The 12,654-nt window shown below is 39.4% G+C and overlaps 1 protein-coding gene across 9 annotated transcripts in view; it reads right to left on the bottom strand.

Moving 5' to 3' along the window:
* Positions 1-12,654, bottom strand: part of ARHGAP12 (Rho GTPase activating protein 12) — an 82,923-nt gene that overhangs the window by 65,968 nt on the left and 4,301 nt on the right. For 8 of the 9 annotated variants that reach the window (XM_071559948.1, XM_071559954.1, XM_071559955.1 and 5 more), the window contains one exon: positions 10,335-11,086. In XM_071559948.1, the coding sequence (XP_071416049.1) occupies positions 10,335-11,003 (669 nt within the window). In that variant the 5' untranslated portion in view covers positions 11,004-11,086. Of the gene's footprint in view, positions 1-10,334; positions 11,087-12,654 lie in introns of those variants that run through there. The other variant, XM_071559957.1, reaches the window with a different exon arrangement.

The raw sequence follows: 12,654 nt of genomic DNA, 5'->3' as shown, positions 1-12,654 counted from the left end.
CCCCCCATTTTTCTTATTATCCCTGAAGCTCTTTTAAGCTTCCGTTCGTGGTCGCTCACCTGCGCAAATCCTTGCAGAGACTTAGTTCCGGAACCCTTTCGAAGTTCGACCACGCACGGTCCCCGGAGCGGAGGCGCCGCTTCTCCTGCTACTGCCAACGGGCTCTGGACGGCTAGCTTCCAAATATTGGGAGCCGAGACTTCAAGCCTCACCGTTGTGCGCCATTTGAGACGGTCAAAACCGGACTTTATTCGGAAGGAGGAATAAAGACATTTTATTGTACAGCTTCTTGCTTAATATAGGGTTCTATAATCCAGGGGCAGGCAACATGCAAATAGTTCTTAACTAAGGAATTTACAGTTTGTATATCTGTCTACGGCAGAGGCCTAAAGCTAATCCATTATTCATGAAACAAGGGGAGAAGAACAAAGAGTAATTTGACATAGGTTTTACACTCTCGATACCGAGCAAGGTTTACATATGCAATCTATATTTCTTTTAAATGCAAGGGACAGCGATGTCTGCAGACGTTTATTCAACTCTGTTAGTGGCGTCGGTCTCAAGTTCTGTTGGTTTTCCAAGGGGCGGAAGATTTCCCAACCAATCTTCCCACATTTTGTGCTCCCACAAGCATTCTCTTCAGTTACTTTAATAAACAGCATGCCAAAGATATGCAACAGTGAGAAAGCTCAATCTCACAGCCCTCACAAGTGCTGTACAGGGTACCATCACACCCTAAGCCTGGACACAATCTGCTGAGGCTTTAGAGGTTTACAGAAGAAGAAAAGAATAAAAGAGTTTAGAGCTAGATTTTTAGCACAGCACTTTGGATTTGGGTTTTGTTTTTACATAGAACTGAAAAAACAAACAACCAACAAAAAAACCCCAAGCCCAAGTACAGATAGTTTTTACATATATAACTAATTGAAAAGTAAACAAACTTAAAAGTAAAATTTACATCTTGGTGCATGACAACCTACAATCTGCTCCAGGAACAAGTGCTGTCAACCTTGGGAAGCACAGGGACAGGTGTCTCTGAGATCAAAGTACGGAAGAATAACAAGAAAAAGTATCTCAAGTTCTACTTCCCTCATCCTGTATTTACTTCCCTCATCCTGTACATCCTGTCTTCTCAGGCAGTCACATGACCTTCAGGTTGGCAAAGGCAAGAGGAAGGAAAGCAAGAGAAGCTGAAGGCTGTAGCTTGTTCCTGACACGGCTGCAGTGGGTGACAGGCGCGAACAGATGAGCTCAGCGAGTGAATGAGAGATGGGCAAAGGGCGGGAGGAACACGCTGTGTGACCGCTGGGCCACTGGCAGGGCCACATGGCCTCTTCTGAAGCGCTCAGGCTCCACTCTCTGCCTAAAGCAGGGCAGCCACAGAGCCTGGCCGGGAAAAGCTGCCTGGGAGGAGGCGATGCAGTTCCCTGGCAAAGCCCGTGGGCACGAAGGAGTAACACATTACAGGATGAAAAGTACAGAACCTCAGGGTAGCATGAGGATGCCATTGAAAGTGAGGCTGCAGCACCTGGGAGGGATGATAACAAAGTCACAACCAGGACAAATCAATGTATTTGGAGGACAGGAACAGGACAGCACTGATGAGCACATCTCATGAAGTTTCGTGAAGGGGTTTAAAGTTGGTAGGCACACTGTATGAGGTGCAAATTAAGACCGAAGTGCTATCAAGAAACTGACCAGTAGCCTCTGATTTATTTATTTCCCATATATATAATTAGAGAGAATATCTTTATATACATGTATACACATGCACATATATAGTCCCTTGTCTAAAGCACAATGCAGTTATGTATGGCATATTATGGCATAACATATTACCATCTATTAGCTTTTTCAACTGGATGTAGATAACCAAGAATTGATATGGAGAGTGCCAAGCATGCTGACAGATCATTGGTTGTGGTGGGAAATGACCTTTATTCAATTCCAACAGGAAAAGCAGTCAAAACAAAGTCACTCAAGAACCTCATATTCAATAGAATAGAATCGATCAATTGGGCTGGAAAAGACCTCTGAGATCATCAAGTCCAACCCTTGGTCCAACTCTAGTCCATTTACTAGATCATGGCACCCAGCGCCACGTCCAATCTGCGTTTAAAAATCTCTAGGGATGGTGAATCCACCACCTCTCTGGGCAGCCCATTCCAATGCCCGATTACTCTCTCTGTAAAGAATTTTTTTCTGATATCCAACTTAAATTTCCCCTGGCAGAGCTTAAGCCTGTGCCCCCTTGTCCTATTGCTGAGTGCCTGGGAGAAGAGACCAACCCCCACCTGGCTATAACTTCCCTTCAGGTAGTTATAGACAGTGATGAGGTCACCTCTGAGCCTCCTCTTCTCCAGGCTAAACAACCCCAGCTCCCTCAGCCTCTCCCCATAGGGCTTATGCTCCAGTCCCTTCACCAGCCTTGTTGCTCGTCTCTGGACTTGCTCCAGCACCTCAATATCCTTTCTGAACTGAGGGGCCCAGAACTGAACACAGTACTCAAGGTGTGGCCTCACCAACGCAGAGTACAGGGGAAGGATCACTGCCCTGGTCCTGCTGGCCACACTATTTTTGATACAGGACAGGATCCCATTGGCCTTCTTGGGTTACAACACTTCGAGGCAGGATCAAGCTGCTTCTCCTAAATACTTATAAGACAAACAATGGTTATGTGCAACAATGTAAAGTTTCTGTTGTAGCATGGATAATTTCTAAACAATATCATGGCAATCTTTCAAGCTCTCTAGAAGAGTGTATACAATACTCCTAGATCTGCTGAACAAGCAGTTGAGAGTACAGAAAGTTTATTAACTATATTTTTTGTTTTATCAGACATAACATTTTATTACAGTATCTTTACATAAGCATATTTGTTGCATGTGTGTCCCACCACATCAGTGACACTAAAAAGGCAAGTGTGTCCTTCAGTCCACCGGATCTGCTGACTTTGCACTAGACTGTGACTACTCAGTATGCAATAAAGGGCACTAACATGCTCATCACAACACTGCCTAGGCCAGCACCACCATCTCACTGCTGTACTAGAAATAAACTTTTGTAGAGCCAGGTGGTGACTGGATGAGCAAAGTGGCTCAACCGAACCACAATCCACGAAAAGCAAAATACAGCAATTGTGTACACCAAATAACTCTAGAAATCATACATAAAACTCTGCTCTTCAGCACTGTGTTTAAACAAAACACAGGGAAGTTGCTTAATTTAACTGAATGATCTGAAGATCACCCAGAAGCCTTAAGTAAACCATTAGAAAAGGGAACAATTAAAATTACGTTAATTAAATTCAAAATGTAATATATAATTTCAGATTTAAAATAGGAGCCAGAAAGTTTCTAACCATGATTTGATTACGAACAGAAGTTGAAGACAGATAATGTAACATCAAAACTCAACATAAGCAATAACTTAAATGCACTCAGACAGCTCCTCAACTTCTGGCTTTCATTTGCAAAACTTTTATCAGATGGAGAACTAAAAGGAATTAAAATATAGACTCCAAACACCTATGCCAGTCTTCACATTATTGTACACAAGCTCCAAAACTCTGTCAAAAGAGTTTACAAAGACAGGACAAGCAGATAAAAACTGCTGAAAGAAAGGAAAAAATACCAGAATTAAGGTTGCTTTACTTCTAAACAATCTCTCAGCCATTTCAGCAACAATAATCACAGTAACAAAAATCAGTAGTTCTCTGTATGCAGCACTAAATGTGCACTCCCTATCACAGAAAGTTCTTGCAAAGCCTTCACAGAACTATTCCATGTCTCTGCTTGTAGTTTTCACCTCTTCTATGCTATTTTCAGCACTATTATCTCCTTTTCAAGATGAGAGGCCGGCAACTGCATGTTGTTTAGAATACAGAAATAGCATGGAATTAGCATTCTGCATTTTTGTTTTGCTCCATTTCCTATGACTGACATTCTCTATGATTCTTTGATTGCCCCTCTGCATTAACTTAGCACTTTTATAAAACAAACCACTACAACATAACTAGAACCTACTCGAAATCTACTGTCTTGCCCAAGGCCTTGGCTAAAAAGCCATACTAAAATAGGCTAAATTCAAAATTGACACATGTAATCTAACACTATGTTGTCCAGTTACTCACCATCACCAGTGATCTGAAAATTTTCAATTCTTACTACCGTGAAAGATTGCTTTGGCCAAAACTACTGTCCTTAGCATTAGAACAAACTCCACACAAAGACAAAACCGATTTCTCTGTGTTTTTAAATCAAACATACCTGGTAAGGCACGTCAGAGAAAAATCAGCTGTTTGCGTACTAGATATGCATAGATTTTACTCTTTTTTTTAAGCACAAATGTCTACTATTCCAGAGAGCTGTGTAAAAAAAAGCAAAAAAGTGTTCTGCATTTTATTCTACCGAGTCATACGTTCCCCACCGTTTTGTCACACTGCTGTGAAACAAATGACACTTTCTTTAGGATTCTACAGAATAACAGCACATTTGTTCCATAGGCAAGCACTGCAATATTAAACAACTGCCTAGATCACAACTAGGTAAAGACACAGCAAATGCAGTTGTTTATATCCAGAGCTATGTGGAAGAACAAGACATGATCAAATATTTTCAAATGCTCTCAAACAGAGTTTTATCTGCTACAAAGTCTTTTGTATGTCTGGAGGTTCCCAACTTAAAACGCCAAGGGAGAACACGGAAGTCCCCAGGATCTCCAGATGCTTTCAATTTAGGCAGCAGTGAGACAAAACAGCCATTTCTTTTCCTGGGGCTGCTTTTCTATTTAAGCATTTTATTCCACCCTCCATAAAGATTCTGTCGTCACCCTGCCGAGGCTGGCACTTTGCACTAATGCAAAAGAAAGGAGAGGTGGGACAGCAGGCACCAAAACTCATATTGCACACTCAAAATTACACTTTTCTAGATAAGAAGAGAAAAATCAATTCCATATTATGACCCTTATTCCTTAGGGCAGTGCAGCTTGAGCTGCATTTGAGCCAGTAAGTAATTCTACCAGTATGAAAGGCAGAGGTTTACTCACAAAGGTTGAAGCCTTGGAGGTTCCACTTTATCATTTTCACCCCTATTTACCTTAATTTCATGCAGAAAAGTCAAAAGACTGTGTTGGCACTTGCAGAATTTTAACCATGCTCTAAATGTCTGTTTCAATTCTAAAAGCATGGCATAAAACTGAATGTACCAACTAGATCTGTACCTTGCTCAGCTGAGCATCCAAACACCAGCATTAGAGCAAGAAACAACTTCTCTCACAGGCCAGGATTTTTTGACAACTGTCCCATATAGATAATACTTGTGTTTGGTGGGGGTTTTTTTTAAGTAAGGTCAATCTAATTTGCAGCAGGGCCATTCAGAGGAGTATTCAGGATATGGGCTGTAGGCAGTGTTAGTGGGACACTGTGGCTTCTCATTTTAGGGCACCTAAATTCAAAATTACTCACCCGGACCGAGAGGGACAATTATCTGCTACCTGCCTTACATATTAAAAATACTGAGACTGAGCTGATCACAAGCAGCACCACTGCAGAGTGTAACTATCCAGACCTGTTGACACTGGGTAGGAAAAAAACAAACATACAGAAAAGCAGCCAGGAAAAGTATTCCTTAATGTTGTATCTCCAGAACCTTTGAGTCATTGATGCAACTTAGCAAACATTTCAAGCTTTTTACAAAATTCTAGCAGCAGTTACTGATGTTACAAAAAAAAAAAAGGCTTTATAAAACTCCTTAAACTATAGAGCTTTTAGTTCCTTGTCAGTGAAAGTTATTCTTCATCTCATTACAATGGGCATATTTCATCACTTAACATAATTAGAATAAAAAATGCTGATTTCAAGGAGTTAAGAGATTAAAGGATGATTCTTCAATCATAATTCAAAATGTTACATTATACATAACACCATGAATTTGCAAATATGCTCAGTTTTATTAAGAAAAAAGTTCTTGCATGCTTCCTTCAACTGTCAAATTATTTATCCACTGGACAAATGAATGAAGTAAAAATCAGCATGACATTTCCTATCATTGAAGCAAACTAATTCTGGGCCTCACAAAACAGTGACAGCCATTTATTTTAGAGGTTTACATTTGACCAGCAAGGCAGTTTAATCATTTGCCATTAGTCTTTCAACTAAGCAATAAAGTCAAGAATGCTAAGATGTCCAGAAGATTTGCTCTGACATCTACAGAAACACAAAATATTTTGTTTTCTTGGCTAAAAAGTTACAATAAGCACACAGAAACTGCACAGGTAAGACAGAAAGAGCCCTTTAAGACCTTTACTACTCAGATTTAATCAAAGCAAAACAGTCATCCTAGTGATAATCCCCTTTAGTGCTTCACAGTTTATGCAATAGTCAATTACTAAAGAGGATGAAAGACAGAACAATCTTTGCAAATAGGTCACTGTCTATATTTATAATGATTAAAACCAGCCTGCTACTAAAAGTAACTTTTAATAAGCATAAAAAGTAACATTAAGACAGTGCATGTATTTACTCTTCAATATATTCAATGTCTCCTGTGACAGAAGAAGAGGAAACGCTCATCAGAAACAAGGTTACTTTCCATAGGCCAGGCATTAGCATTGCTGAAAGCAGACTGTAATTTCTGTCTGTAACAACTTTATTCCAAAGTATTATACTCAAAGATAACATCTAAACATACTTGACACCATCACTGAACTCACCCAACTCTCTCCCTGTCTGCACACCTTCTCTCTCAAAACTTGCTGGTAGATTTTACCTGCAAACTCTGCCCAAGGCTCATTTCAAGACCACTTTAATGTCTCTTACTTTGGCTCTATCTTTTCCTGCTTGTTTAGGCATGCCTGAACATGTAATTTTTTTCTTCAGAACAATTACTCAGGTCTCTGCTTCTACTGCATATTGCTGGGACCTCCGATCTGCTTCTTTCCAGTACTATCCATATCTGCTAAAGACTTCCTCTCCCAAAATTTTCCTTTTCCCTGTATCTCTGGCATCTCTGAGGTGTATTTTTGCCCTTCCTGTAGGATCAGGACATCACACCTGACATAACTTTCCTAAAGTTTTATTGAATTTCATAGATTCTCACAGCTTCAAGTGCCACCATCCTGTCAGGGATTCTTTCACCCAGCTGTACATTCAAGTCCAAACCATTTCATTCAGCTCCAAACTACTTCCAGTTACAGTAGCCACCAGAGACTTAAATCCAGTTAAACTGAAGCTTGTTGCCTCTCAAACCCTACTTCCTCTAATTACCTGCAGCCTCCCCACTGTTCCAGTGCATAAACTAACATCTGACTCTTGCAATGCCTTATGCACCACAGTTGCATCCAATAGTTGGAATTTCTTTGCATAAAATGTGAACAGTGAGCACTACCCAGTCCTGATGTTTCTCTTGACCAGATCCTTTGCTACATCCCCATTAGCAAATACTTCTGTTCACACTGTCACCTCTCTATCCTTCATTTCATCTGCTAAAAAATCCTTCCTCTATGCAGTACTTTGAAGGCTCTGCGTCTTCCAGGATTTCCACACCAAGCAAGCCTATGAGCTCAAGACTGTACAGCTGCAGAACCTGCACTTCATTACTGGAAAGGAGAACAAGGTTAATCTTCGGGGAATAATGTAACCATTTCTTAGAAGAGCCTCCTAACAGAAGCATTCCACTGAAAACAGAGTGAAGCTTGGGCTAAATCTGAATACTATCACCACAACACCCCCAAAACATTACCCATATAGAGGCATCAAGGTCATTTTAGCTTCTAATCTTACAAATTTAAGAGAAAACACCTGTAGCTTAAAGTTTATTATAATGCAGACTGCATAAAACTGAACTCCACAGCAGGCAGGGAGGGAGAAGCACAGTCAAGTTTTGTGAAGTGAAATCCTGTTTGTGCGTGAAAAGCCGGGAACTTGATGTTCTCACTACAGACTAAGAGCAATAAAAACAGCTTTCTGAGCCATTAATTTCTGCACAGCTGATTTCTACTAAACAATGCTCATTATTGAAAGAATTCTAAAAAAAAAGCCAGGCTGTTCCAGTGCGAAGGCCGGCACTCTGAATATTTAGACTGAGCTAACAGTGACATCAGTGCTACCACTGCTTTAATCCCTACGGCTACTAAATGTCAAACTTTTTCACTGTATTTAAAGAGCTTGTGATTATGCACAATAAGATTAAGTTACAAAATAAGACAAACTGCAAGGCACAGCGAGCATGGTGCTCTTGTTGCCCAAGACCAATAATGGCAGGTTCTCCAGCAGCAGTCAGAAACTGCCATGCATTTTCCACAGCCAAAATGTGGCATTTTTAGTATTTGTTCTTGCTAAGCACTGTGAAAACTCCCCTCTTCAGACCTTCCATAACCCAGTGAAGTCTACAATATGTGCACTGCTGCCCTGCTCAAATCCAAACATAAATGGCTTGTAGTGTTGAGTACAGTGGGGTGGGGTGGGGTGGGAGAGGGGAGAAAGGTGAAAAGATTAAGTGTCACTGCATCAACAGGCACAAAGTCCAGTGGAAACTGAGCTGCAGGCCATATATTTATTATTGACAAAAGACACCCATGTAATATTAATTCCACCTACTTTAGAGAAGGAAATGCCAGCACAGAAGAAGGAACTGCCCTAACATGTAATGTAAATTTTAATGTGGTGAACTATTTAAAGTAGGATATACTTTCTAAGCATTCCTTAGCATTTCCATAATCTGTTTGGCAATCGATTACTATGGCAGTGAACGGGCCAACACATGTTTCTAAAATAAATATCTAATTATCATTTTATTGTTCCAAGTGGCTCCTATCAGCTACACTGAGCTAGGACAGTGCTGTAAAGAAAGTACAAGAAAGCTCATTGGTTCTCACACTGTATACACAACACGTTACTGAAGAAAAGAAATTAAACTCAGTAATCCTATTTATTCCTTTTCTGGGGGAGGGGGAATGAAGTTAAAATAAAATTATCATGAAATATAAAAATATTCAAGGCATACTGTCCCATAAGTAGAGAAACTCTGAATTTCAAGAAAAAGGCCACAAATATAGTAGGATATTGAAAAACTACTGATTCTGAGCATTTCAATAAATATGCATCTATATATATGAGCTCATACAGCCCAAGACTACATAAAGGTTCTAATCAATCTTCCATCTTCAAGATCTTCTCACACTGACTCATTCCTAAGCAGCTTTGTCTTCATTGTGTCTTATTAGCAAAGTACTGATTCACAGCTCTCAAATATAAGATTTTTCATTTCTAAAGTTAGCATCAAGTTTGACTTGAGATTCTCTGGTACTCTGAATACATGCTGGCAAGTGGGATTTACTGTAACAATCAGTTTTTACCCAAGCAACAACAGTATCACACTACAAAGTAAGAAAGTTCAAGACCAGAGAGGTTTTAACATAACTTAAAGTAATTTAACAGCTCTCTGCAGAAAGATGGGGGAGGCAGGTGTGAGGAAGGGGAATTATCTATACACACACACGTTTATAATTACGGGTATGTACACATACATCACTGGTTTAAGAAAAAACCTGGATTACAACAGACTAACTTGGTTACCCGTACCAGAAGTGACCTGATTAAGTCAGAGTTCTAATCTTTTGGTGGGGGTGGGGAGGCCTGTTAAAAAAGAAAAATAAAGACTGAGAGAAACTGCCTTACTAAGGACAAAGGTCATCAATGCTCAGTTTTAGCCTGAAGTAGGAGTACACCATTCCTGAGATTCTTCCATACTAATTAACAAACTCACATGTTTTGAGTTTTAATCCAGAGTAAAGTTGTGAGAAGCAGAATTGGCAGGGCTGACTCATTAAAAGAGTCTACAAATAAAATAACCAACCCGAAATTAGACTGCATGAAAACCTTAAGTGTAACATTTTAAAACTATTAAACCCACCAATACACCAGTTTACAGCTCTTATGCTATCTATACACACTTTAAAAAAGTTGACAGTAACCAGCACTATTATTTCAACAAGCCAAGTAATGAGGAGTTACAGCAGAAGGCTCCCTTCCTCTGAAAGAAAATATAACCCAAATTCCGTAACATATCAAAACAACCTTAATAAAGGAAGAACAATAGTGTTTTTGTAACATTCAATCACAGAATAATGTAAATGGAATTAGTTCCCAAAGCACAGTAATTCTGCAAGGACTAGAGTTATACATATTAACTGTTCAGATTTCAGTAAGAAGTTCATGCTGAGAGAAGACATTTTTACTTATTCTGAATTCATTAGGAATAAATCTCAAAAGAGTAGAAAGCACTTATGGCAATAATGAAAGAAAAACTACACATGGGGAGCATTTTTCAGCTTACCTGTACCTGTTCTGTGGAACTACTACTAAGTTCATCTCCAGACTCCGAATCTTGGTGAATTTTTTCTGAGCCTTCTCCAGCTGAATCACAAGATTGTTCATGCAAAAAGCTGGTCTTCTCTATTTCCAAGAACTCTGGGCCTGGGAAGTGACCCATGGAGATGGTTCTAAACTGATTGGAAACTTTGGGAGATTGCAACTCATTGTTAAGTTTTCCGTTGTTTTGGGTAAGGTCCAGACTCAAAGCAAGAGTTTGACATGGGGTACTGTTTGGTCCCAGATTCTGATTGGCATCTCGAACTAAGCAAGACACTTGAACTGGAGAAGACTTTCCAAAACTAGAAAGCTCTGGTGACTTATTCACATTTTCTGTTGATCTCTGTAATCCATGTGTCAACTTCAAAGTGTTATTTGGCAGCATGCTTGCCTGCTTAACAGGTGGCATCAGTGCTTTTCGGGGTATTTCCTTCACATACTGTGCTGGCACATAAAAGGGTTTGGAATTTTCATCTCTTTTGACCTGCCACCAATCATCATTAGTCTTTTTCACCAAGATGTATTTCTCCCCTTGCTTAATCACGATTTTCTTGCCCTTGGCCTCATACTCATAGTCATACTCCACTTGAATGTACAATTGTCCTGGAAGGATCTTCCCACCCTTATCAGCCATTTCTATTTTAAAAGATTTCACCTTTTCAGGCAAAAGGTAAGCGACATTCTGCTCCAGGGTTATTTTCCCATTAATAATCAGAGCTGTAAGACAAAAAGAGTATATGAAATAAAGTGATTGTTTAAGAGAACCTCAGGGAAAAATAATTTCACAAATAATCCTGCCTATGTTAATTTTAGATTAATTAATTGATGGGAAAATGCAGTATTTTCAGATCTCTTTCGTGGTCATAAAATAGAAAATCAGTAGTACAACAATCACCAATTTAACTCTCCTATTCACACAAGTCTCCTCCTATCAAGCGGATCATTAAGCCTGTTATTTCTTTTACCAAAAAACATTGATTGATCATCAGGGGTTTGGCGGGATGGTCTGATATGAGTCAATCTCTTGCTTACACATAGACTTAATTTCTTCACGAAACTGTGTTACTACACCGGTTTTAATCAAAATAGCCAGAAGAAGACTATTATTTCCTTATTTTGATTCCTCTTTCAGTTCAAGAGTCCTTTCAGAGGATCAGATATTCCTTACAGAATCCCTTAAGTCTCCCCCCAGTCACCAGTTTCAGCATGGGCTGGCAGTGCCTGACCCGAACGTGTAGCAGCCCCAGGGAGTGTCCTCACCTTCTCCTCTCTGGAGCAGATGACCAGAGGCTACGTGACTCACACTGCCTAAGGCTGCAGGTCATGGTGCCTTTTAAACAAGTGGTATAACTACTTTTTTCATTCATTTATCTAAATTTCTACTATGACTTCAACATCCAGAATCATGGTATTATTAGATGGAAGTATTCAACATTTCTGAGATACTTTGGTTCCAGTGGTTTCAATTCTGTATATTAACTGTGCTCTTAAGAGAGCTTTTTGTGGTATTTACCTCACAGAAAACCCAATGTAACCAAAAATTTAAGGGTTAAAACTGAAAAAAACAAACAAAAACCTCAGAAGTAATAAAACAGGAATATGAACCAAAACCAAAATGGATAATAAATGAAAGGGGAATAATACACAAAAATTTTGAAAAGCACTTTCATCATCTTATAATCCAGACAACAGTATCCACACCCAGGAATTACAAGTCCTTTCTATTTAATCATGTAGCATCAATGTCAGAATTCATGAGCGGATAAGCACCAACATACACCAAACATAACACAGTTAATTAACATGAAAGATATGATTTTTAATCTTGAAAAACAAAGCATGTAAGTAAACAGGAAGACCTCTAGCATTCACAGAGAATGTAGGGAAATTCAAGTAAAATGTGGCCACACTTAATCTTATAAAGAGTAACAAATACATCTTTATATTTTTAAATGCATGTTTCATGAAAGAGAAAAGTTATGTGAAACTTGCAGCTCTGCAAGTTAAGACTCTGTGATGAGATTTGTAGCATTTACCCTGCCACAGAGTGGAACTAATGCAATTCTGTGCAGGCACACACATGCAGAGGGAACTCAGCTTCTAAATGGGACTGAAGACAGAAATAACAAAAAAAGAACTGCTGGGGAGAGCTAAAGCAGAAACCACCAAGAGTTCTTCAATTTTCTTTTGCCATTTCTGTTATTTCATCTGAGCCTTGAAAAAAATACATTTGCCACACAACTTAGAAGAAAAAGTACAAGGTAAAAAGCTAAAGTATCAGGCCA

This window comes from Pithys albifrons, chromosome 7 (assembly GCF_047495875.1).
Source record: "Pithys albifrons albifrons isolate INPA30051 chromosome 7, PitAlb_v1, whole genome shotgun sequence".
Taxonomy (NCBI): domain Eukaryota; kingdom Metazoa; phylum Chordata; class Aves; order Passeriformes; family Thamnophilidae; genus Pithys; species Pithys albifrons.
Note: the sequence above shows the minus strand (reverse complement) of the source record. Positions and strands in the feature narration are given on the sequence as shown.